The following is a 25,525-nucleotide window of genomic DNA, read 5'->3' on the forward strand; positions in this document are numbered from 1 at the left end:
TTAAGACTCACAACCCCGACTTATCATCAACCACTTGAAGAAGGTAAGTAAAACACCAAATCTGTGGCCCCCAAGACTTCACATCTATCACTGTGCTGAGCACATGAAACTTCACAGTAACAGCAGAGACTGAACTCAGATCTTCAAGGAACATGGGCACCATCACCCCCACCAGAGCTAAAGGAGATTCTCTATTAGTCATTAGCTATAGAGGACCTATCACACACAACTGAGCAATCCATTCACTAGAAAGAAGTGGTGTAAATACACACTAGCCAATTCACAACAATATTATTAAATGGATTAAAAACTGGCTAACTGATAGATCTCAAAATGTAACTGTAAACGGTGAATTTTCATTGAGTGGTGTGTTTCCAGTGGGGTCCTGCAGGGGCTGGTTCTTGGCTCTGTGCTATTTAACATTTTTATCAATGACTTGGAAAAAAACCATAACATTATCACTGATAAAGTTTGCAGATGACACTAAAATGGGGGGAGTGGTGAATAATTAAGAGGACTGGTCACTGATTCAGAACGATCTGGATAGCTTGGTAAACTGGGAGCAAGCAAACAATGTGTATTTTAATATGGCTAAATGTAAACATATACATCTGGGAATAAAGAATGTAGGCCATAGTTATAGACTAGGAGACTTTATCCTGGAAAGCAGTGACTCTGAAAAAGATTTAGAGGTGATGATGGATAATCAGCTGAACATATGAGCCATCAGGGTGATGCTGTGGGCCACAAGAGCTAGTGCAGTCTTGGGATGCATAAATAGGGGAATCTCAAGTGGGAGTAGAGAGGTTATTTTACCTCTATATTTGGCAATGGTGTGACAACTGCTGGAATACTGTGTCCAGTACTGGTGCCTACAGTACAGGAAGGATGTTAATAAATTGGAGAGGGTTCAGAGAAGAGCCAAGAGAAGGATTAAAGGATTAGAAAACCTGCCTTGTAGTGATAGAATGAAAGAGTTCAATCTATTTAGCTTAACAAAGAGAAGGTTAAGGGGTGACTTAATTACAGTCTATAACCATGTACATGGGGAACAAGTATTTAAAAATGGGCTCATCAATTTAGCAGGGAAAGGTATAATGTGATCCAGTGGATGGATGTTGAAGCTGGAGCATGGACTAGAATCCACATACCTTGAGTCCAAGAGTCCTCTAACCTAACCACTAGACAAATGCCTATTTTCATGATAATAATTAATAATTAATGATTCATTAGTTTAGCAAGATTAATAAACCTTAATAGAGAGCCATGGGGATATATAATATTTGCATGCACACAGAGGTAGGTATATATAGAAGTGCACTGGGTTATTTAGCTGTGTGTTAGGGCACTTAATTGGCCACACAAGGATATTTGCACCCGAGTATTCAGTTGGGATCAGACTGGGGCAAGGGCACATGGTATTTGGGCAGTTTAATGACATGTGGGAGTAGTTGCACTGAAGCAAGGAGATCTTTAGTTGCATGCAAAGGCGTGTGCTTGGATTGGCGGTATTTAATCATTCACGGGGCATTTGCACAGGGTCTTTAGTCGTATGCGAGGGTGTTTACACATGGGCCCCTTGGGAAGTCACTAGCCTACTTTGGGTTGGCATTCTCCTCCTGACCTGCAGGGGGCGTACTGAGGCTGAGACCACAGGTCTTTCCCGGAGGAACTAGACCTCCTGCGCAGACCCCCCCCGCGAATTATTGAATGCGCACGCGCCCGTCTAATCGCGCGAGCGCCTGCGAGCCACAGCTCCGGCTGCGGGGTCGGATGTTACCGCGCGTGCGCAGAGTGGGCGGCCGTTGTCTCAGTCAGGGACGGGAGGCGGCTCTCAGCTCGGCCATGAACGGGTTCCGTGTCGGGGCGACCCCTTTGGGGTTCTCCGCGGCGGCGGCGGCGGCGGCCCGGAGCGCCAGCAGCGAGAGCCTGGAGAAGATCGACATGTCGCTGGGTGAGGAGAGCCGCGGGCCGGGCCGCCTCGGCCCCTCCCGAGGCCGCCGCCTTTGGGGCGCGGGCCGGGGCTGGGGGGCGGGGAGTCGTTCGGACCGAACCATGTGTGACGGGGGAGGGGACGCGGACGGGACAGCGTGTGACTGGCACGGACCCGACCACGGACAGGGGCGGGGGGGGGCGCACTGGGCCGGGCCCGCTCGGTGAGCGGGTCCAAGGCGGGTTGGGGGGTGCGGTTGGGCCTGGTCCCTCGAGTCCCTCCCTGCTTCATGGAAAGGGGGCAGCTCCTGAGCCCACTTCCCCTGTGGGGGTGGGGAGCCGGTGGCTCAGCCCCGCTGGCCTCGGGTGGGACCCATTGCACAGCGGTTGGGGACCTGGGGGTCCCACTCAGGCCCATTGGCTCAAGGGGGGGGGAGGCAGCCTTCCCCCAAGGGAGGAAGGCCTGGTCCGGCATGCCCTCCAAAGGAAAATATTCAGGGAGGGGGACTAGGCCCAGTGCAGTGAGCCAGGCTTGTGCCCCCTTTTTTGTTGTTATATAAAGGCCTGTTTTTGCCCCCCATAGAAGGTGTCATAAATATAAAGGGAAGGGTAACCCCTTTTCTGTATACAGTGCTAAAAAAATCCCTCCTGGCCAGAGGCCACATCCTGTTACCTGTAAAGGGTTAAGAAGCTCAGCTAACTTGGCTGGCACCTGACCTTAAGGACCAATAGGGGAATAAGATACTCTCAAATCTTGGGGGGGAGGCTTTTGTTTGTGCTCTTTGTTTACGTGGTTGCTCTCTCTTGGGACTGAGAGAGGCCAGACAAATCCATCTTCTCTAATCCATCCTAATCCAAGTCTCCAATATTGCAACCAGTAGAGGTAAGCCAGGCAAGGTAGATTAGTTTATCTTTTGTTTTATGTGAAAAGAAAAGGAGTACTTGTGGCACCTTAGAGACTAACCAATTTATTTGAGCATGAGCTTTCGTGAGCTACAGCTCACTTCATCGGATGCATACTGTGGAAACGGCAGTCTCTGTGTATATAATGTCTTCTGCAGTTTCCACAGTATGCATCGGATGAAGTGAGCTGTAGCTCACGAAAGCTCATGCTCAAATAAATTGGTTAGTCTCTAAGGTGCCACAAGTACTCCTTTTCTTTTTGCGAATACAGACTAACACGGCTGTTACTCTGAAACCTGTTTTCTGTAACTTTAAGGTTTTCCCCAGAGGGGGATCCTCTGTGTTTTGAATCTGAATATCCTGTAAAGTATTTTCCATCCTGATTTTACAGAGATAATTTTTACCTTTTTTTTTTTTTTTAAATAAAACCCTTCTTTTAAGAACCTGACTGATTTTTCCATTGTTCCAAGATCCAGGGGTTTGGGTCTTTGATGATTTTGTAAGCAATTGGTTAGGATATTATTCTCAAACCTCCCCAGGAAAGGGGGGGTGTAGGGTGTGGGGGGATGTTTTGGGGGAAGACATCTCCAAGTGGTTCCTGTTCTTTGTTTAAAACGCTTGGTGGTGGCAGCATATTGTTCAACGACAAGGCAAAGTTTGTACCTTGGGGAAGTTTTTAACCTAAGCTGGGAAGAATAAGCTTAGGGGGTCTTTCATGCTGGTCCCCACATCTGTACCCTAAACTTCAGAGTGGGGAAGGAGCCCTGACAGAAGGAAAGTTGCTGTTTGGATCTCTAACCTTAGCAATGGCCAGCCTTGCCTATTTTTGGTGCTTGACCCATTGGCAGAGCCTCAGAAATACAGGTGAACTCACCATTGAAGTGGTCAGGGTATTCAGGCTTTAGCAAAGTGAGCTTTTTTCTTTTTCTTAAGGAGACTTTGGATTTAATTGCAGTTAACCAAAACAGCTGAGTTTAAGCACTCTGCCTAAAAGAATTCATATCTTTTCTCAATTCAGTTTTACTTTGAATCTGTGATGTCTTAATCCTGTTAGTTATCCAACCATCAAGTTTCCCAAAATTCTGGGGAGAAGACGACCTGACTTGTTTTATGTAAATGAGATTTTCTTTGGGGGCGGGGACGACAACTTCATGTTGCCTTTATGAATATGAAGATGCAAAAAACTTCTTTGCGGGTCACCTTAAAATATGAGGGTGGCTACAATTTGCCCATTTTTATTGCTCATCAAGTGGGCTTTGCCAAGTGACTAACCCAGTCCTTCATTTGGGCGAAACTTATAAAACACTGGTTCAGGGCTCCCTTAAAGGTAGGAATGTGGGAGGATAGGGGGTTGATTTTTGTGTATAGTGTTTTATGATACACACTGATTCTGGGGAGATACTTATTTTGGTTGCCTAGTTTGTTTCATTCTGGTCTCACTTTAATGTTTTCTCTTTGGGTCCAGTTTTTTATCTGGTAATGATTTACTATGGGTGTGTCAATAGCAATAGTTTACAGAGTACTGCTAATGTGCCATCATGGGGTGACACCTTGTTTGGAAATTATTCTCCTCATATTTTCCCTAGTCTCCAGTTTAATTTCTTACTGGGGTAATTTACATGAAAATAGAATCATTCATTCCAATTGTCCCTCACCTAAAGGCTTGTAATCTGTTGTAGGGTTGGCAGGATCATGGATTATATGAAATCCCATATTTGTCATGGTGTCAGAAAAGTTGTTAATTGTCTCTGCTCCAACACCAATAAAGCTTAAAACCCTTTCTGATGCTCGCATATTATGCTGCTACTGATCTGAGGCTGGGTTTTTAGTTTGCTAATTTATTTTGATTATTCCTCTGAACCATCTGCAATTTTTAATCTTTGCTCAGTCTCCCTCACTAATGAAGGCAGATTAATCTGATCATGGTCATTCTCTTATTTTTAAATGTATCTCCAAAGTGCACTGTTAGGGAATTCACAACCTTCTCTGTAGCAACAAATGGTCGTGTTGTAAGAATCAAGCTTACTTTTAAGCATGATGGAAGACAAAATTAGTTTTTTTTCCTAGATTGATTTTATTTTTTCCGAAGGAAGTCGGTGGAACAGATTGCAAGAAACCATTCAAAATGAAGTGGCCAATTAACATGTCTGCAGTCATAGGATGAAGGAGAGTTAGTGGATTAGAGATTATTGTAATGAGACACAAACCCCATGTCTCTGTTGAAGACCAGGTCTGTCCCGAGGGCTAATCTACACTAGAAGCACTACATCCTTGGGCATAATAACTATGTCTCTGTGAGAGGTGGTAACTGTTCTCCCGCCAACGTACTGCTGCACACAACAGGACTTAGGTTGATATAACTGACATTGCTCAGGGGGTGGCTTTTTCACACACCTGAGCTATGTACATTATATCGATATGAGCAGTAGTGTAGACAAGCCCTTAAAATGCTGTATTGGTGCAGTTGTAGTGCTTAAGTGAAGACGCTCCTACACAGACAGGAGAGAGCTCTTTTGTCGGCGTAGTTAATCTACCTCCTTGAGAGGCGGTAGCTCTGTTGACAGGAGGAGCTTTCTCATCGACATAGCGCTGTCTACACAGAGGAGTTAATGTCGGTATAACTATGTTCTTCAGAGGTGTGGATTTTTCACACCCTGAGCAATGTAGTTACTGACAGGTCTGTAGTGTAGACCTGGCCTGAGCCTTGGTCTACACTAGGAACTTATGTTGGTATAACTACATCCCTCGAGGTATGGAGCGACATAGTTATACCAACCTAACCCTGGTGTAGACAGGGCTTCTGTTGACATAGCTACTGCCTCTTGCAGAGGTGGAGTACCACAAACAGGCGAAGCTCTCCCGTTGGCATAGGCAGCATCTTCACTAACCGCTGGAATGGTGCAGCTGCCCCACTGCAGTGCTGTAAGTACAGACAAGGCCTGAGTTCATGATTCTTGATGAAGAGCTCTATGGAGCTCTAAAGCTTTTTTCTTGGACCAATTTCTGTTGGTGAAATAAGATATTATTTCACCTGCTTAGTCTATGTGTTTTCAAAGATATTCTTGAATTGTCAGTTGTTCTGCAGTCTAATATGTTGTCTTTTTTTTTTAAACTTTAAATTTCCTAAAGTGATGTGGTAGGTGGGTCATCTGCTTTAAAATGTGTTTAAAATGGACTAAATAAATGTTTGGAAGCTTAAAATTCCAGTGCTAACTGGGCTGCTTTGTATGAATGTCATAGTATCTTGTCTTTTTTCTGATTAAATATTGTAACGTAGCATAAAATATATAGACCAGGCAGTATTATAGAAGTAATATTTCTGGAATATTGGTATTTTCTGACTTTGTATGATTGATTATACTGTGTTCCCGGACACTTCATTTGAAACAGATTTTTTTTTTTTTGAGAAGTAGATTTTTCTGGTTCCTCCATACAGTTAGCCCAAAAATGGTATGCTTGACGTATTTCCAGCTATTAAAATGATCTACAGAACTTGGGTTACTTTAATAGCTTCCGCAAATAGCCACTATATATATATATATATATATATATATATATATATATATAAAATAAATAAATGCATTCCGCAAAACATTGTATAATGAGGCTATTGTTTTAGGAGAAAGTTTAATTTAAATTATTCAAACGGTAGCATGAGAGTAATGCTGTGAAGCCCAGAGTAAGGCTTTTTGAATATTGTTGCCCTTAAAAGAATGGAAAAAATGAAGATTTCGTATATCTATGCTGAATACAGTAGTGCAACTTGACTGTAATAGTAACTTATCTATGTAAAAAATTGTACAATGCAGAAAAACTGGTGCCACTCTCTGGGCACTACTAACTGCTGAGTCTTCACTGGATAGCTTAATGTTCATTATTGGTCTTAGAGAACCTAATGCAAGAGAAATACTAGAAAGAATAGTGAGTGGCAGGTGACATCCCCACCAATAAATCTGAAGGGCCAAATAAGTAGCCCTGGCTCCATCTTTACTCTCCCATTGAGAATTATTCCTAAAAGACTGACCCTGGGAGTTTGCCTGAGTAAGGGCTATAGGGCTTAACTGAAAGCACCTAAGATTTTATTGCTACTTAAAATACTTAAGTCTAAAGTGTATCATAAAACCTTTATTTTTACAGATGATATAATTAAATTGAATAAGAAAGAAGAGAGAAAGCAGTATTCCCCCAAAATGAACAGAAGGCTTCAACAGAATGGAACTCGACAGTTCAGGATGAGGGGGACCAGGTGGGGAATCCAACAGCAGACAGGTATGTACTTTACAAAAATACAACACAGTTCTCATAATTACTGTGCAGTGAAATGTCACCTACTAAGTAAAGCCATGTAGCAACATTTTTTGTACTTTATGAAAAAGTATGGGTTGACTTAATAGTTCACTCAGTCTCTTCCAAATGCTGTCATGTGTGGAGTTTAAAGTTATAATTCAGCTCTAGTTTGTGATCCGCTTAAAAAAGTTTTCTGTGTCAGTGCTTCCACGTGGGCTCAGTGTTTAGATTTCTATGGAAAAAAGGAGTTGTGGCTGTACTGCACCTCTTCCAGGAGTCAGAGAGTCTTGCTCTTGGCTCGGCTTTCTCCTGGAAGTTGTATTGACAGTATATTGTGAACTACATCCCTCTAACCCTCTTCTGAGGAGTGGGAGAGAGGGATATCACAATGGTCAGGGTTTGAAGGTGGAGAAACCGGGAGTCCTTGCCAATCCCTAAAACTTTCTGTAAACCAGAACCAAACTGTTACATTAATTAAGTTGTATCTACCTATCAGACCTTTCACAAAGGCAACTGCTATCTACATATCTTGCATTTCAGTACCCTACTCCAGACTGGAATACTGCCTCTATGCAGCAAGCCTGCAAAGTGAGACTTAGTGAAATCTGAGTTCTTTACTCTCCAGAATGCACAAAAGGACGGATCAGAGTGCTTGAGAGAGAAGCTGCTCCAGCTCCTCCTTTGTTCACAAGATCTTGCCATGTCTCACTTTGCAGGTCCACAGTGTTACAGTGGACTAGAGGTGTAGGGAAAGAGGGCAGTGAAGAGGAGGTAAGGTGTACAGTTGAAAATTTTAAGTCTACATTGTTATCTAATTCTGTTAAAGATTTCATTGGTAGTGATGAATGTTTCCAGTAGACTGTATTCAGATGCTCCTGAGGCACTAACTAGACATGTGGCTGTGACACTGGTGGTTTGAAAGGTAACTATTTGTACCTTCTTAGCATTGTGGATAATGGAAGCTATACAAAGTTAAACTGTCTAATTCTAATGAAAGAATAAGCTTTTGATTGATGATGCACTAAAGCGAATTATGAGGCATTTAAAAATTTCACTTGCATTTTTTCATTTTGTAGCAAGTAATTTAACTTAAGCTCGCAGCTGTCTCTTAGGGATACAGCAGAATTTTAGTAAGAAACTAAAGGAGACAATTGCTAATACAAAAATGTTTGATTTGTTACTTAAGTATGTATAGTGTGTGAGTAATGGGTTATGTGTTTTAGCCCCAAAACATAGGCTTTGTAGGAAAACCAAACCTAACTCATAAAATTGATTGTTAGTTTAAAATAAATTTTGTTTGGAAATCTTTAAAAATGCACCTCTGCTGTGTTTGTAGCCCAAATATTAGAATAAAGTGCATAAGAAGGAGTAAGTATCTTTGACTGGAAATTGATCATAAATATACTAGCCTCCTTTCACTGACCAAGCTGTGCTAAATGAAAAAGTTAACAGCAAACATGAAAATTAGAACAGAAAATATTACAAGTATCTTAAATGGCACTTAGTAATGCAGATTGGACTTTTAAATACAGTTACGTTGACAGTCCCGTAGTCTCTTGGGGAACTACTCTCTTTGGCTTGTATTCACTATTACTAGAGCTGGCTTAAAAAAAGCAAATGTCACAGAACTTTTTCAGATTTGAAATCTGTCTCTCTCAAAAAAAATCAGCTCTAACTGTTCTTTCCTGCACAACTAGACAGGATCACCTCTAGTGGGGAAATGAGCCCTACTCATTTCACATGGATGCTTTTTAAGGCTCTGAACAGTTCTTCTCCAAAGCATATCAACAGCTACTCATTTATTGACTCATTGTTCAGGCATTGATGCACTGTTGCCATTCACTGATCTTGTTTTGGGGGTCTTTATTCCCAGAATATTAAATATCATATCTCTGCCTTGATAGAGCAATAATTGTTTTTAATTCATCTTTATTGACACTGTTAAATTGAACCAGCAGCGCCACTGTCCTGTCTTGGGGTCTGAGTGCACCCCCACAGATGTCAGGCCTTGAGCCTATCTCTCCTGGGGTGGAATTGTGCAATTCTCTCACTCTTAGGTTAGGATCTGGGTTACGGCCCCTTTGGATATCAACCAAGACTACTTCAGTGGGTCCAAATTTGGGAGCGTGGGACAGCAGTTGATCAAAGTGTCTCACAAACAACTTCTTCAAAACAAAGCATTTATTCTTCCACCCAAAGGTACAAAGTGCACAGGGCTGCAATACAAAACAAGAGTCCTACACACATTTCCTTAAACTTAATCTCTCTATCCAGAACTCAGGCAGGTCCGGCTTACTCCCCATTTCTGAATTGGGAGAAACACACTTCCGGCTTACATTATACTCTTTCTGTCTCTGAGTGAGTCTTCCCAGCCTGTTCGCTTTTTCACTGACACACTAGTTAGCCTCTCTGGCCATTCACCGAACTGTCTGTCTGTGTATCTTTCAGCTTCTATAAGGATTTAATTTACTCTTTGATGTTAGGCTCAGCTTTGGAAAGGGCAAAACCATTGTTATGTCAACACACCTTTGAAGCTGTATACCTGAGGCTCTTCTTTGTCTCATTGTATTACTTTTCTTGCTTGGCTCTTTAACAAACGTTTTACAGGTTCCTTTGATTTAACTCTCTGCATTCAGACAGTTAATTGAATTGAACAGTGAAATCAAATCACACAATATATAAAAAAAAATTAGACCTTATTCTCATTTGTCACATCTGGTTCTTGGGTATTTCTCATTGCCTAGGTCCTTTGAAACCAAAATAGGAACGTATTGACTAAACATTTTCTTACTGTGAATTCCTTAGTAACTTGAATCTAGTTCCTTTTTTGCTATGCTCTGCTGCAGCTTATATGGCCTTTACTATACTTTTTTTACCCCCAATTCAAGGTATTTTACACATTTGTAAAAGTTAGCGTGGATGCTCCCTCATACGTCTGTTTCAGGCCTCAGGTTTTTTACTAGGGTAGCCTGGATCAAATGTGTAAGGAGTGTTCACTGTGTAATTTAGAAATGTGTTTAAATATCTTGAATTAGAGATATGTGTGTGGGGAAAATATCGTGAAGAAAAGCCTCATATGAAATGTTGCCAAGTGCCGATATTCCATGTCCAGTGTTGTACTTAATACATCAGGCAAAGTTCATCTCCAAAGCTGCATCAGATGCAATAATCAACAATATAATAATTAGTGCTCAAATTGAAAATGATTGTGAAATGCAAGTTTTGAGATGAGTAGGACAGTTCATACATCCCAGACCTGCTATTTCAAGCTGGCAGACTAAGAAGAGCTGCTGCATTGATTATACTCACTTCACTTTTTCAAAGTGATCTTCACAACCATGAGGACTGGAAACTTTAAATGAAATCTTAGGTTCTGGAGCATAATTCTGAGGCAAGGGGTGGATACTGTAAACTGGAACTGTGGAATCATGGAATACATGGAACCTGGTGAATGATGCTGCAGCAGATCTTTTGCTATTCATGGGCAGAATAGCAGAAATGAGCTTCTGGAGGTCTTTTAATGTGCTGTCAAGCTTCTTCAGAAGGACATCAAGGATAGAGGAGCAAGAGATTGGGGGTGGGGGGTGAGCAGAAGAAGTTAGTAGAAGACAGTCTAAAAAATCTTCACCCATTTTTTTTTTTTTGCTTTCCATACCATTTCTAATAGGAAGGAAGTCACTTTGAGACAATCCTCCATGCCTTGGTCAGATGTAACTACAGTACTTTAGTAGCTCACGAAAGCTTATGCTCAAATAAATTCGTTAGTCTCTAAGGTGCCACAAGTACTCCTTTTCTTTTTGCGGATACAGACAGACTAACATGGCTGCTACTCTGAAACCTACAGTACTTTAGGTGCTGCTGACCTAAAATGAAGGGATCTACCTCTGGTTTCTAATGTCCAGTCCATTATATACTGAAAAATCTGTCCTTGAACATGTATATAACAGTCTGTGTTCCCCTTTAAAACAGAGCAAAAACAGAGCAAGGTTTGGTCATTACTGTAGAAGGGAGACCAACTTGTGTTCTCAAATCCTATTAATCTTGGTCTTCGCAGGGTGTAATGCTATTTAAGAATATGGTTAAAATGTGGTTCTGTCTCACTTATAGCACAAAACCAAATTGTTAGAATCCTGCTGTGGAGCCTGCTGTTGCAGCTGGGCCCTCCAGGATGGTAGATGTTGTCAGTGTAGATCGCACCTGAGTGTAATTCCTGTTATATAAGCTGGGACTTTCCAAACTGTTGTTGCTTGCTGTATGATCAGAAAGTTGAAATAAAAATATGCCATTTTGTGCTGTTTGGCTATGGTCTGATATAGTTACTGTTTATAGACCCGGATGGGGTGCTGCTGGTTCCCTGGAACTCTGCACCCAACAGTGGAATCTTCATCCTACAACACTGTTTCTGGACAAATGCCATAGAGTAGGAGTAGTCTATTTTTTGTCAAGGTATAGTCAAGTTCCAGACTCCAGAGAAGAAAATAATTTTTACTTATCATTATTGTGATTTTTAAAAGATTGCAGGGTCCATTCAAAAGCATCTGGCAGTCCGGATTTGGCCTATTGATTGTCTCTGCCATAGAGTTCTCAACACGCTGGATCAATGAAGTGCAGGAAAACTGCATGGTCCATATTGGGAGTTGGTTCAGTTATCTTCTTGGTTTAAGGCCAACCTTGAACTGACTTATGTGATGTAGCATCATTATCTGTAACATGAGGCTAATAGCTTTTGCTTTAAGACAGAGGTTCCCCAACTCTTTTGTTGTGTCCTCTTCAGAGATTGATGTCCCATGCATGTCTCCCTCTTTTTAAGTAATGGTACAATAGGGGGTGGGGGTACTCACCATGTAGCAGTTAAGGAAGCCTTCCATTCTCTATAGTGGTCAGGTGGCCTTGGCTGCCAGGACCTGGCTCCTTGCCTGTCCCCCTTCCCCGTGTGCGGGGAAGCAAATGAGACCATGCTGAAGGGCCGGGGTCAGGAGGGGAAGAGAAGGCTGCAGCCCATGAGTACTGCCCATCCCTCCACCAGACTCAATACCCTACTGCCCCGGGCCCTTCAGCGTGGTCCTGTCTGCTTCCCCTGCACAGGCCCTATCCATTAGGGGATGTGGATGGGGCTCTGTGCCCTCAGGCTGTGCTGAAGGGCTGGGGCCAGCAGGGGTCTCTGTCTCTCAGGGAAAGGGCAGTATTCCCAGGGTGCAGCCTGCAGCCCCCCACTCAGAGTCCGTGTCTGCCTCCCCAGAAGAGGGTGACTGCCACTTTGTGGCTGCAGCAGAGGGGGAGCAAGATGGGCAGGGAGCCTGATCCTGGCGAAACAATCTGCATAGAACCCCACCCACTTGTTCAGCATCCCCCCCCCCATAACCTTGTTGTACCCCCTTAGGGCAGCATGCCCCATGCTTTGAAAACGTCTGTTTCACAGCTTACATTGTAACTGAGTAGCTAGCAGTCACTGAATATCATGTGCCCAAGGCTATAGGCTATGGTGTCTTTCTGAAACAGTTTAGTAGTGCTTCTTTTTTCCACTGTAGGTTTCAGTAAGAACCGTTTGGGACGCAGAAGGAGGGCAACAGGGAAGAAGCGTCCCTATGGAGTTATAACTGGCTTGGCAGCGAGGAAAGTGCTAGGTTCACGTGGAGGGATTAGTCCTCTGAACAGACAACCACTTAGTGAGAAGGTAGGAATATAATTTTTGTACCTTGTATAACTGTCTGTGCTTGGCAATGGGAGAGTTATTCCTAAAGTAAGAAGTGAATAATTAGTGTGACAAGCAGACTGTAAAAGATTTTAGAATGACTAGTTTTTAAAATATCTAAATGTATTTATAGTATAATGGTAACACAAGTATCTGGTAAAACACATCTGTGTTAAATTAGGTATTGCAAATCTTGTCATGATAACATGTCCAAGACCAGTTCTTTGAAAGATTTACTAGACCTGAATGCATTTATACTGTTACAACAATGTTTCTAGCCCTTAACATTACATTAAAATGTTAATTTTAAATGCTAACTCTGAATACTATCTAGCTTTTCCTTCACCCTACTTCAGATCTGACTTCAGTTTAGAGCTATAATCCCAAACACTTAAAGCCAGAATATAATGCTTTGTATCATATGAAGTGAAGGCATTTTGGAATAATCATCTCTGAAGTGATTAAAATCCTAGAACAAGTATAGGTGGGGGAGTAACAAAAGTAATCAGAATGTGGCTGTTAACCTCTGCTTACTTGTGATGTGCAAAAGTTAAGAACAGAAAAAAACTGCCATATGAAACCTGAGATTCTCTCTACAATGGCATACAGAACTTGTATCTAGTTCTGGTAGTCCATGAGGTAGCAGACTCTAAATCTGTTACTGATTGCTTGGTCTAGCAGAAATAGTCTGGCACAGGTCCAAGACTGAATATACCAAGTCTTTGACAAATGTAGTAGATTTTTTTTTTTTTTTTTTTAAACTTAACAGCAAGGTTCTAATTTTGAGTTGACTTAGGCCAGGCGGTGTGCTCGTCTCATGTGGCAAGTATGCTAGAATATGGAATTCATCAAAATTATGGAAGTGATCCTTGACATCACAGTGGATAGTGATATTCTTAAGGATTCAGGCAGGAGGAGCAGCAAGCTAATTATAAGAGGAAGGGAAGTGTTTTACACATGGAGAATCAACACTAAGGAAAGTATGGTTGAATTGATGTAACATCTAACAAAGTTTGCTGAAACCATGGTGACTCTTTAAGGATCCTAGAACTGCTTGTAGTGTATATTTTCAGAGGTATACAAGTTATGCTTAAGTATATTCTCTAAATTACAACTTGTAACAAGGTCTTGGACAGATGGTCAAATTTAGATTATGACTACTTTTTTTGGTGAGGGAGGGCTTGGAGGAAGGGAATAAGTAATCTTAATAACAAAGAGGTAATTCTCTTGATGGTGTAAATCTGTCCATCAGCTTCAGTGAAGTAATCCATGAGACATTTAGATAAGTGGTTTTCAAAGTTTGGGAATGCATGGCACTGAGTCGCCTTGCTCAGCACCCAGGGACCCTGGTGGCCATCCAGTAAAAACTAGTAGTCCCTACCTGTTCTGACACCGCGCTGCGCCCCAGAAGCGGCCAGCAGCAGGTCCAGCTTGTAGGCAGGGGGGCCATGGGGCTCCGTGCACTGCTCCTGCCCCAAGCACCGGCTCCACACTCCCAGCCAATGGGAACTGTGGGGGCGGTGCCTGCAGGCGAGAGCTGTGTGGAGCTGCTTGCATGTCTCCATCTAGGAGCCGGACCTGCTGCTGGCCGCTTTTGGGGTGCAGTGTGGTCCACGGTGCCAGGACAGGTGGGAAGTCTGCCTCTTTGCTGTTGACCGGGAGCCAACGGAGGTAACCCTGCGCCCCAGTCCCCTCCACCAGTCCTGAGCGCCCCCCCCCGAAACCCAGAGCCCCTTCCTGCACCCCCCAACCCCCTCATCCCCGGCCCCACCCCAGAGCCTGCACCCCCAGCCTGGAGCCCTGTCTCTCTCCTGCATTTCTGCCCCAGCCCAGAGACCCCTGCCACACCGTGAATCCCTCATACCTGGCCCCACCCTGCAGTCCTCACCCCCACACCCTAACCCTCTGCCCCAGCCCTGAGCCCCCTCCCACAACCCAAACCCCTCATTCCCAGCTCCATTGGGTCACAGGCATCAACAATCTTCTTCAAGATTCTTCTTCAGTCTTCTTCAACTCGGACGAGTTGCATCCGAGAGTGCTGAAGGAATTGGCGGCTGTGATTGCAGAGCTATTGGCCATTATCTTTGAAAACTCGTGGCGAACGGGGGAAGTCCCGGATGACTGGAAAAAGGCTAATGTAGTGCCAATCTTTAAAAAAGGGAAGGAGGAGGATCCAGGGAACTACAGGCCAGTCAGCCTCACCTCAGTCCCTGGAAAAATCATGGAGCAGGTCCTCAAAGAATCAATCCTGAAGCACTTGCATGAGAGGAAAGTGATCAGGAACAGCCAGCATGGATTCACCAAGGGAAGGTCATGCCTGACTAATCTCATTGCCTTCTATGATGAGATTACTGGTTCTGTGGATGAAGGGAAAGCAGTGGATGTATTGTTTCTTGACTTTAGCAAAGCTTTTGACACGGTCTCCCACAGTATTCTTGTCAGCAAGTTAAGGAAGTATGGGCTGGATGAATGCACTATAAGGTGGGTAGAAAGCTGGCTAGATTGTCGGGCTCAACGGGTAGTGATCAACGGCTCCATGTCTAGTTGGCAGCCGGTATCAAGTGGAGTGCCCCAAGGGTCGGTCCTGGGGCCGGTTTTGTTCAATATCTTCATAAATGATCTGGAGGATGGTGTGGATTGCACTCTCAGCAAATTTGCGGATGATACTAAACTGGGAGGAGTGGTAGATACGCTGGAGGGGAGGGATAGGATACAGAAGGACCTAGACAAATTGGAGGATTGGGCCAAAAGAAATCTGATGAGGTTCAATAAGGATAAGTGCAGGGTCCTGCACTTAGGATGGAAGAATCCAATGCACCGCTACAGACTAGGGACCGAATGGCTAGGCAGCAGTTCTGCGGAAAAGGACCTAGGGGTGACAGTGGACGAGAAGCTGGATATGAGTCAGCCGTGTGCCCTTGTTGCCAAGAAGGCCAATGGCATTTTGGGATGTATAAGTAGGGGCATAGCGAGCAGATCGAGGGACGTGATCGTTCCCCTCTATTCGACATTGGTGAGGCCTCATCTGGAGTACTGTGTCCAGTTTTGGGCCCCACACTACAAGAAGGATGTGGATAAATTGGAGAGAGTCCAGCGAAGGGCAACAAAAATGATTAGGGGTCTAGAACACATGACTTATGAGGAGAGGCTGAGGGAGTTGGGATTGTTTAGCCTGCAGAAGAGAAGAATGAGGGTGGATTTGATAGCTGCTTTCAACTACCTGAAAGGGGGTTCCAAAGAGGATGGCTCTAGACTGTTCTCAATGGTAGCAGATGACAGAACGAGGAGTAATGGTCTCAAGTTGCAGTGGGGGAGGTTTAGATTGGATATTAGGAAAAACTTTTTCACTAGGAGGGTGGTGAAACACTGGAATGCGTTACCTAGGGAGGTGGTAGAATCTCCTTCCTTAGAGGTTTTTAAGGTCAGGCTTGACAAAGCCCTGGCTGGGATGATTTAACAGGGAATTGGTCCTGCTTCGAGCAGGGGGTTGGACTAAATGACCTTCGGGGTCCCTTCCAACCCTGATATTCTATGATTCAACTGGGTCGTCAGAAAAAGAGTTTGAAAACCACTGATTTAGATTGATATCATTAACTTTGAATGAGTTGTGAAAGGGCACCATCTAAATAACTATTACTTGGATATTTAATTCTTTTTTTATTTTTAAAGAACACACAGCGAAACTACCCAGTCTTGAAAAGGAAAATGACCCTTCAGAGGCCTTTTGAATTGCAGAGAAAACAAATGCCAGCTCTCAGGAGGCCTGTCCCATTAAACAGGAGGTGAGATTTCTAACTGCTGTTTTGAGATGCCTTTTCCAGCTCATCCCTTCGATAATGATGAGGAGTTCTGTTTCTGGCAGTGCTGACTTGGGACCAAGAGAGCTAAGACTGGCAGCAGTAGTAGGATAGAATCTTGTACAGTTAGTAGCCCTCATGCAGTACCCTGATTTGTGTTCCCTGATGATGGGATCAGTTGTTTCCTGGAACTGTTAGGGAGCAGCTCTCTTCACTTACACCTGGTACTTACCTTCATTTAATATGCATGTAGCTCAAGTGTTCCAGCTCTATAAAAATGGTTAATACATGGAATCTTAGGTGCATACTAAATATTAAACCTTGTCCCATAGCTACTGGTGTGAATCCCATTAATTGTCTGGCTCACTTAAGAAATTAAGAATGGCCATACTGGGTCAGAGTAATGGTCTATCTAGCCCAGTACCCTGTCTTCTGACAGTGACCAGTGGCAGAGGCTTTAGAGGGAATGAACAGAGCAGGGCAATTGAGTGATTCATCCCTCGTTGTCCAGTCCCAGCTCCTGGTAGTCAGAGGTTTAGGGACACCTGAAACACTTATTGTTTCACCTTTTGAATACTATGTTTAAAATTGTAGACTTTCCATTGAGACTAGGGCCTTCTAATGTAAAGGCTGCAAGAGAGTAAGTAACTTGCAGCGTAAAATGTATGTTGTGTAGTCTCACTCTATTGTGAGTCAAATGACTTGGGGGTTTGTCCATCCAACTCTTGTATGTGGACAGGGATTCTCTGGTTTCGGCCAAAATAAACCAGGTACTTCTACTGTCCTGTTCAAGTGGAAATGCTAAATATGTGGACTGTGGAGTCATGAGATGCATAAGGCTAAATTTTTGTTTTAGGGTAGAATATTTCTCAGACTACTTTCTATTTCTATCCAAATATTGGATGTATCACACACTTCATTAGAGAGCTGGGCTGGTTCCACTTAAGGAAATCAACCTAATCTTTGTTCGTCAATTGATTTCCTTCCTCCCCTTCCATATCGCCCCATTTTGTTCAGGAGTAAGTAACTTAGTAGATGTTCTTGGAGGTCTCCAGATTTCCATCATTAAAAAAAGAAAAAATCTGCTACTGTCTTCCAAAATGGTTTTGGCAATTAGAGCATAATAACTTGGTAAAACAACTTCAACAATTTTATTATCATTCATCTCTCACTTAAAAATAGGCAGTTTTCTCTCTAGAGGGCAGAGCTAAATTAAAAGATTGACTTATATTGGTATACTAATCTCTCAAGGAACACCATTTAAACAGGACACATTGCAGAGAGGCACAAGACCGGAGAGCTGGGAATGCTTGATTTGAAACCAGTTTAGACAGATTTGTGTAGATTTTGGCAAGCCACTTAACCTCTTTGCACTGAATCTCTGTTTCCCCTACGTAATTATTAGGTTTTGGAAGGATTAATATTTGCAAAGTACTGTATATGGTGTGTTGCTTGCTGTTACAAGCAAGGTAGCCAAGCAAGTGTGGGACCCAGGGTTAGTCCCTGCCCATCTCCACATGGGAGAGGTAACTTACCCTCATTTTGATGCTGTGACCAAAGCAACGAGTTTGCTGTCTACCTGCTAATCGTCTACAGGGTGCATTTGCCAACCATCCTTGCTACCATGTTGTCACAGACTCACAGGACCCATGCTCTCTTGGCTCCGTACGGTCTCTGGGAGGAACCTCCTTCAGTGTGACAGCCCTCCTTGGGGGGTCACATTCTCAGGGGGTTAAGCCTTAGGCACTGCCTCCTCCTGCAGCCACACCTCTGAGCCTTCAGCACACCAGTCTCTCTCTGTGAGCCTCTCTGAGTCCATTCACTTTGGACCTGTTGGGGGGCCTCCACATCCAGAGGGAGCAATGCAACCCTGGGAGAAAAAGGGGAAGTCAGTTGTCAGCAGAGGAAAAACTGATGTTTAGATTGATGGTCACAGAGACGCGGGAGTACGCAGCTTTGAGCAGAACAGATGGGCTCTCCCAAATCAACTCTGAGATATGAGGATAAGCTGGATGTCCCTGAGCTATGAATAGAAAGGTTAAACATAGGTAAGGAGGCATGCATCTAGGACTTTCATTGTTAGCCCATTTTCCTAAATACCTTTTGAGGAATGAATAAATAATGCTTTATTTTGAAGACACTGTTTCTGTGCTCATGCAAAGGTTCCTGAAGAGAGAAACTCTTACAGGTGTCGAACCTAAGTTACCCCTGTGTCATTAACATGCTTGGGAACCAGGGGGACTGTAGGCCAGAGATCCAGTCTGAGTGTGTTTGGACTGGGCGGTTCCATTCAAAATGAGGTGCAGGAAGCCAGGCCTATCACCTAAAGGGAGCACCTGAGAGAGAGACTAAAAAGTGGTCTGAGGTGCGGTTTTCCCTGTAGTCGTGACAACTCCATGTGTCTTTTAAAAGAAAAATGTAGATTTAATAAACCCGCTCTATCCCATTTAAATATTTAGTTGGGACAAACAAAGTTGAAAGGCTCAGTCTCTAAATGAAGCTAGGGTGTGACTTTTCTTAGTGATGCATTGGGGAATATGAGACTTTTGCTTCTTTACTCCATTATCCACAGTATTCTATTTTTCTCTAAAAATTGGCTGTCCATAGACGTTTTTGATAATGATATTGGTTTTATTTTGTAAAATGTTACAGGAGTAATATACCATCCACTTTTGCCAGAATTGGAAATAAACTAAACCAGCAGAAAGACATGCGTCAAGCAACTTTCCTCTTCAGGAGGGGGCTGAAGGTACAGTAAAAATTTTCTTAAATAAAATGAATACTGTGCACTAGGTTCTAAAATGAATGTAATTTTCTTCCTCAGCCCCCCATTTGATGGATCAGACTATCTAGATCAACTCTGAATAAACTCATTTGATGTGTTTTATTTGATCTCTGAAAAGACAACACTTCCAGTGATCTTGGAACCATATATTTACCATTCCAGGAACAAACCTGGTCCCATCTTGAGTTAAAGATTTCTTGTAGAGCAGTATGTGAGTCTTTCTGTACCCCAAAAACAGCTGAATCATTCTGAGGTGCATGGAATTGGGGTGTGTATTTCAGGATAGTGGCAAGCTTGCAGCTGCTTCTTGAAGGTAAATTGTTTAAAGGTATGTATGGGCTTTTAAAGTTGCCTTTAGTTGAAGGATGGAAAGCAGTAAGCTTCAGAATTGCAGATTTGTTTAGCCTTAAATCATGAATTGATATAGATTTATATGGTTTAACAATAAATATGTATAACCATCAGCCTCATAAGTAACAGTCAAATAACTAAGAATGTAAAGAGAAGTGGTTTTTAAGTTTTTCCTTTATATGTTTGAGCCCTAACTGCAACTGGCACTGCATGGGTACACATGAGCACCACTTACTTCAGTGGGGTTCTGCACAGATGCAGGGGTCAATGTGGAGTCACTTGCTTTAGTGAGGATTTTTCAGACTGCAGCAGTGGAGATTAAAAAACACAATCCAAATGTGATAAAACTGCAGACTGGTAGGGGGATTCAGTGACATTAGATACAGAATCTCTTATAGTAAGTTTCTTTTCACCACATCCCAGTTTGTGAATCTCTCTCCTCTATTCCAACCCTGTGTGTGGGTAAGTTTCCACCCTGTCTGGTCCTTATGACTCTGGATAAAATCTCTCTCCTCCGTGTCTTGTCTTTTGGGTTACATTTTTTGGCAAATATATTTTATTTTAATCCCTTAATAAAAATTGCCTATGCTCTAAGGGAATATGAGTTTCTGGGGCCTAAGGTGACTGTCCGCAGTTGAACAGTTGTAGGTCTGTTTTTGGTACACATCTTTTGGATGTGTTCATAGATACTTGTTTTAAAACCTCACGCTGCCAGATCAGGAAGTGTAACAGTATTCAAATCCTGTACACATCTTTCTGTGTTTTCAGGTGCAGGCACAAGTGCAGCCAGTAGAAGAACTTCTGGATAATCAGGCAACAAAGAGAACTCGCCAGTAAGTGTCATATTTCAGCTGAAGAGCTACAGTTAAGGGATTATTCATTTAAACTGCTTTGCTTTAGTCCTGCTGTATCCAGAGTACTGTAACTTGCTCCTGTTGTGGCAACTGGAACCTTCTCTTGTGGGCTTCTGAGTTGAGTAGTGACGTGAATTTGGATGATGTACTATGTGTTTGGTGGGAAACAGTTTTTTTCATCCTTTTCTCCCTTCTTCCCGCCTACCTTCCTGCTTTTACAGCAACTCTTCGTTTAACTGGAAGGATCACTTGCAGAAGATGCTCCCAGGAATGAGGGATCTATTGCCAATTTCAGAGCTACTAAATAAGCTCTGCTCCCAAGGCTCTATCATTTTAAAACTTTAATTTAGGCTCTATATAGGACAGCAGTTTCTCCCCTCCTGTCGATGTAGCAGCTACTGTACCAAATTTATAAATCCAGAGCCTGTAAAACAGTTTAAAATCAGTGAGACCAGCCATTTTCCAGGCCTACGTGTGAAAAGGGAGATAAGATAGACATGTCTCTGAGGAAAGACGGAATCTCCACTTCCCAGGCTCTTCATGGATAAGCAAAAGGGATTGCTGCAAGCTATAGTAGGAAGAATAGACAGCTCATATGAGAGCAGCATGTGTCACAGAATTTCAGACTCACTGTTGGATTTGATGGACCTACCTGGTCTTATCTGCACTCAATATTTTCAGAAACTTCCACCATTGCTCTAGCAATTATTGAAATGCTAGGGTGGATTATGTGTTGGTACTCTTCACCAATGTCATCTGGAGCTGCTCTGAATAGTTGGACAATTTAGTGGCTTCAAAGGCCTGTGCTCAGTCTGCTAGTGGTCCATATAGATGTGTAGCTTGTGCCTGGTTGTATGTAGTCTTGGTATACCACCCTATACTCTGAAAACTCTAGAGTTCTGACAGACTTTTTTAAAATAGTGGCTAGTCAGGAACGTGCGTTTCATGTGAAGCCCAAATGGTACACTGGAATTTCAGCCTGCATAAGTGATTCCTATGCTTTCAAACTAGATGGCGAACTTCCACCACAAATGGAGGAATTCTGACTGTATCTATTGACAACCCTGGAGCAATCCCATCCCCAGTGTGAGTAGAACATTCCAAACAATCTTCTTCCTTCATAACTCCAGGTATTGTGTCTGGGCCCAGTGTAGCAAGTTCTTCATACTTACAGTTCCCAGTGGCTTGAATTGGGAGTTCTGTCTATGGAAGCTTTGCAAAATCAGGCCCTTTCTGTTTCTCAATCTGTGTTCAGATAATGTGTAATTGTTGGAATGCACTTTGAGGTTCCTCAGTTAGGAGCTTGGTGTGGGCTTAAATTGAAAAGTTTTTGTGGCAGTTTAGAATTACTAAGTGGATAAACTTTCACCTACACCTTCTACCCCATCATAACTAGGCTGAGTTCTCCTTCCCTCACCAAGTCTTGAATGACCGAATGTCCAGGAATTGGTACTTGAATCCTCCCTAGTTTGTAGAGATAACTGTAGAATTGAGTTTAAATCAGACAGACATTCTTGTGTTCCTTTTTGTAAATTGGACAAGACAGCTGTATATTAAGATTCTTAGTGTTCAGCTTCAGAACTCTGAGCAAACCTTTGGTCAGAGGTACCTATCCTCAAAAGGGAACTGCACCAGCCTTGCTCTTTATAGCTAAATCTTGTAAAATTGACAGTAAAGAATCACTATATATCAATAGTGCTAGAGGTTTAAAATAAATATGCAAATATTTAATTTTAAAATACTGGCTCTCTTCTTCTTCCCTCCCTGCTTTTTAGCCCATTTAATCTGCGGATAGATAGTTTTCAGTGACAGGATGAATGGTTATACTCTGCCTCCTTGAAATCAAACATTCCCAACTATCCAGTCAGTGTTTCAACCATATTCTAATAATTCTTCCTTCTGTTGCGGTATTGGCAGTTTACTTGGAGGTGTGGTCTCCTGTCTTTTCATAGTACATCTTTGTAGACAGTAACACCTGATTATTGTTACATCAACCTTTATTCAATGTGCCATTTTAAAAATAGTCTTCTTTCAGTTCCCAGAAGCCACGGTTAACTCGTATTCCTATGCCCCCATTTCTAATGAACAAGGAGCAACCAGAAGAGAAGAAGATTCCCAAAGGAGTTACTTTGCAGTTTGATATCAACAGTGTTGGAAAACAGGTAAAAGCTGTTTCCTAACCCTTACTTGGCGTGATTCAACATTATAAATAAAAGAGGTGTGGGGCTCCTTGTTAATAGACTTGTCTCGGGCTAAAGTAGGGGACTTGTCGTTAGGCTTATTGATTCTGCTTTCAGTTCTGGCATTAGTTTGCTGTGTTACTCTGGACAAGTACCTAACCTCCGTGGTCCTCCTATTAAAAAATCTGATTAATTCAACTTCAGATGAGGATTGAAAACAATGACTCTTCAGAAACTTTTTTGCATATGTATAAAATTGAAGAAAATCTCCTTGGGAATTTAGTTATTGTTTTTTGTTTATGTGCAGTGCCATGGCTCCTGAGTCTACGGCAGAGGTGGGCAAACTACGGCCCGCGGGCCACATCCAGCCCATGGGACCATCTTGCCTGGCCCTTGAGCTCCCGGCCGGGGGGGCTAGCCCCCAGCCCCTTCCTTGCTGTCCCCCCTCCCCTGCAGCCTCAGCTTGCTGTGCCGCCAGCGCTTTGGCGGCATGGCTGGCTCTGGCCGGGTGGCACGACTGCCAGACATGCTGCTCTGAGCGGCATGGTAAGGGGGCAGGGAGTTCTGGGGAGTAGTCAGGGGACAGGGAGCAAGGGGTGGATGGGGTGGAGGTTCTGGGGGCGGTCAGGGAATGGGGAACAGGGGGAGGTTGGATAGGTGTGGGAGTCCCTGGGGGCCTGTTGGGGGCAGGGGTGTGGATAGAGGTCAGGGGACAGGGAGAAGAGAGGGTTGGATAGGCAGTGGGGTTCCGGGGGGGGGGGGGGCGGTTAGGGGCAGGAGGTCCCGCGAGGGGGCAGTCAGAGGACAAGGAGCAGGGTGGGTTGGATGAGTGAGGGATTCTGAGGGGGGAAATGGGAAGGGGTGGATGGGGGCAGGGGCCAGGCTGTTTGGGGAGGCACAGCCTTCCCTACCCAGCTTTCCATACAGTTTTGGAACCCCGATGTGGCCCTCAGGCGAAAAAGTTTGCCCACCCCGGTCTACAGAGTGGAGCACATCAAAATCTGACATTTTAGGAAAACAAAATTGTGCCATTTTATGGCTTAGGAATTTGGGCTTTTTGTATCTAACAAATTTGCTAGACTGAATTACATCACTCTACAGTTATGCAACAGCTGTGTCTTAAGTGAAAAGGAAAACTAAATAAGGGGTGGGGGTGAGGAATGACATTCAGAATATCAGGAAATACAAAAGTACAAGTTCAGACTGGTGGTAACTCGTCAATGTCACAGGTGGTGAAACTAAAATCATACTGGGACAATACCCCATAAAAATGTCGTTGTTGTTTTGTATGACTTTCAGTGATTCCAGATCAAATCTTGCTTTGTGGGAATCGCATGTAATGAATATTGCAAGTGTTCTTGTGAACAAAGTGCAATAAGTGAATTGTTAGAATAGAATCCAGTTTGCTCTCTCAACTGTGTGGAGTCTGAAAACAACAGGAGTGTAAAATAGTAAAAACCTGTATTAGTCACTGAAGTTCGCAGATGTAATTTAATATGTATGGAGAACAGATCTGTGTAGTAAAAGTTCTGTTTTCAGCTTTACTGACCTGCATTAATGTTCTTGAATCTCATATAAATAGAGTTAATATATTCTACTCATCTTTTTTTAAATACTGCAAAAGAAGGAAAACAAGATAAGTTAATCTTCAGTATTTGTTTCCATACAACCCTTAGATGCCTGTTTCAGTATGGATGAAAAAAAATCTGATTGAGCAGAACTAGGCAGGGGTGATACTCATTGTCCTAACTTTGGTATTGTAACAGATCAGTCTGATATTTTGCAAGCTCTATTATGAAATGATTTTGTTTTACAGACTGGAATGACTTTGAATGAGCGCTTTGGGATCCTCAAGGAACAAAGAACAGCCCTGTCTCAGAACAAAGGAAGCCGTTTTGTAACAGTGGGTTAGAGGCTGTGGAAAGGACACATATATAAAGACTCCACCGATCTGAGAAACTGGGATGAAAGTGGTCAGAAGAGTATAGCATACGTCACTGAAGTTCTCCAGACTTTTTGTTAGGATGCTGACACAACTAAATATCCTTATTGATTTTACTTTTAATAGTAAAAAGACACAATGACTTAGGCAAAAATGGGGCAACTGATCGGCTTGGTAAGTGGTGTTGTGTTCTGATCTGAACAGATTTTGTGTAACCCCAGCTGGTGATCAAGGCAATAGACTTATTTCAGTTCCCCTCACAGCCCAAGTACAAATGGCAGGCAAAAGTTAACTATTTTTGTTAGTGACATTCAATATCTGCTCCTCAAATCCTGCTGTAGTGAAGATTGTGTCAACATTTCCATTACAAACCTCTCTTTTCAGAGGGGCAGAGAGTCTGCCAGAAAGCTTCCCTCCAGATTGCAGTTTGGCATAAAGCCTGAGTGTGAGTATTTCTGTTCAAGACATAGCCGCCTCCTTTTCCTTCATAGGGGTTTGGTTGTAATTCTTTGTGCTTTTGACACAAGTTGGTTTTTTTTCCCCTTGGAGATTAAAATTTTTGCATCGTCATTTGAAAAAGTAAAACCACTGTCAGAGAGGCCAGATACTTAACAGGCATGAAGACTATACTACTCATCCTTAAAAGTGGTCCCTCAAAGTCAGGGTTGGGCAGTGTGGGAGAAGCTTGTACTGCAGCTGTTCATATTGTATCTGCCTCCTCAGTAAATGGAACTTTCTCTTGCATTTTGTTTAAACTCTACCCTTCTGTTCCTTTGTTAGGTTTTCACAAATTTAATGCAAT

The 25,525-nt window shown here is 43.0% G+C and overlaps 1 protein-coding gene across 1 annotated transcript; it reads left to right on the forward strand.

The window, feature by feature from the left end:
* Positions 1-1,705: 1,705 nt before the first annotated feature.
* Positions 1,706-25,467, forward strand: FYTTD1 (forty-two-three domain containing 1). The gene is made up of 9 exons (XM_073359124.2): positions 1,706-1,954; positions 6,973-7,104; positions 12,651-12,796; positions 16,484-16,596; positions 19,264-19,360; positions 20,516-20,580; positions 21,613-21,687; positions 22,637-22,763; positions 24,598-25,467. The coding sequence occupies exons 1-9, from the start codon at positions 1,711-1,713 to the stop codon at positions 24,691-24,693; spliced, it is 1,095 nt and encodes a 364-aa protein (XP_073215225.2). The 5' UTR covers positions 1,706-1,710; the 3' UTR covers positions 24,694-25,467.
* Positions 25,468-25,525: the final 58 nt, after the last annotated feature.

This window comes from Lepidochelys kempii, chromosome 9, assembly GCF_965140285.1.
Source record: "Lepidochelys kempii isolate rLepKem1 chromosome 9, rLepKem1.hap1, whole genome shotgun sequence".
NCBI classification, from domain to species: Eukaryota; Metazoa; Chordata; order Testudines; family Cheloniidae; genus Lepidochelys; species Lepidochelys kempii.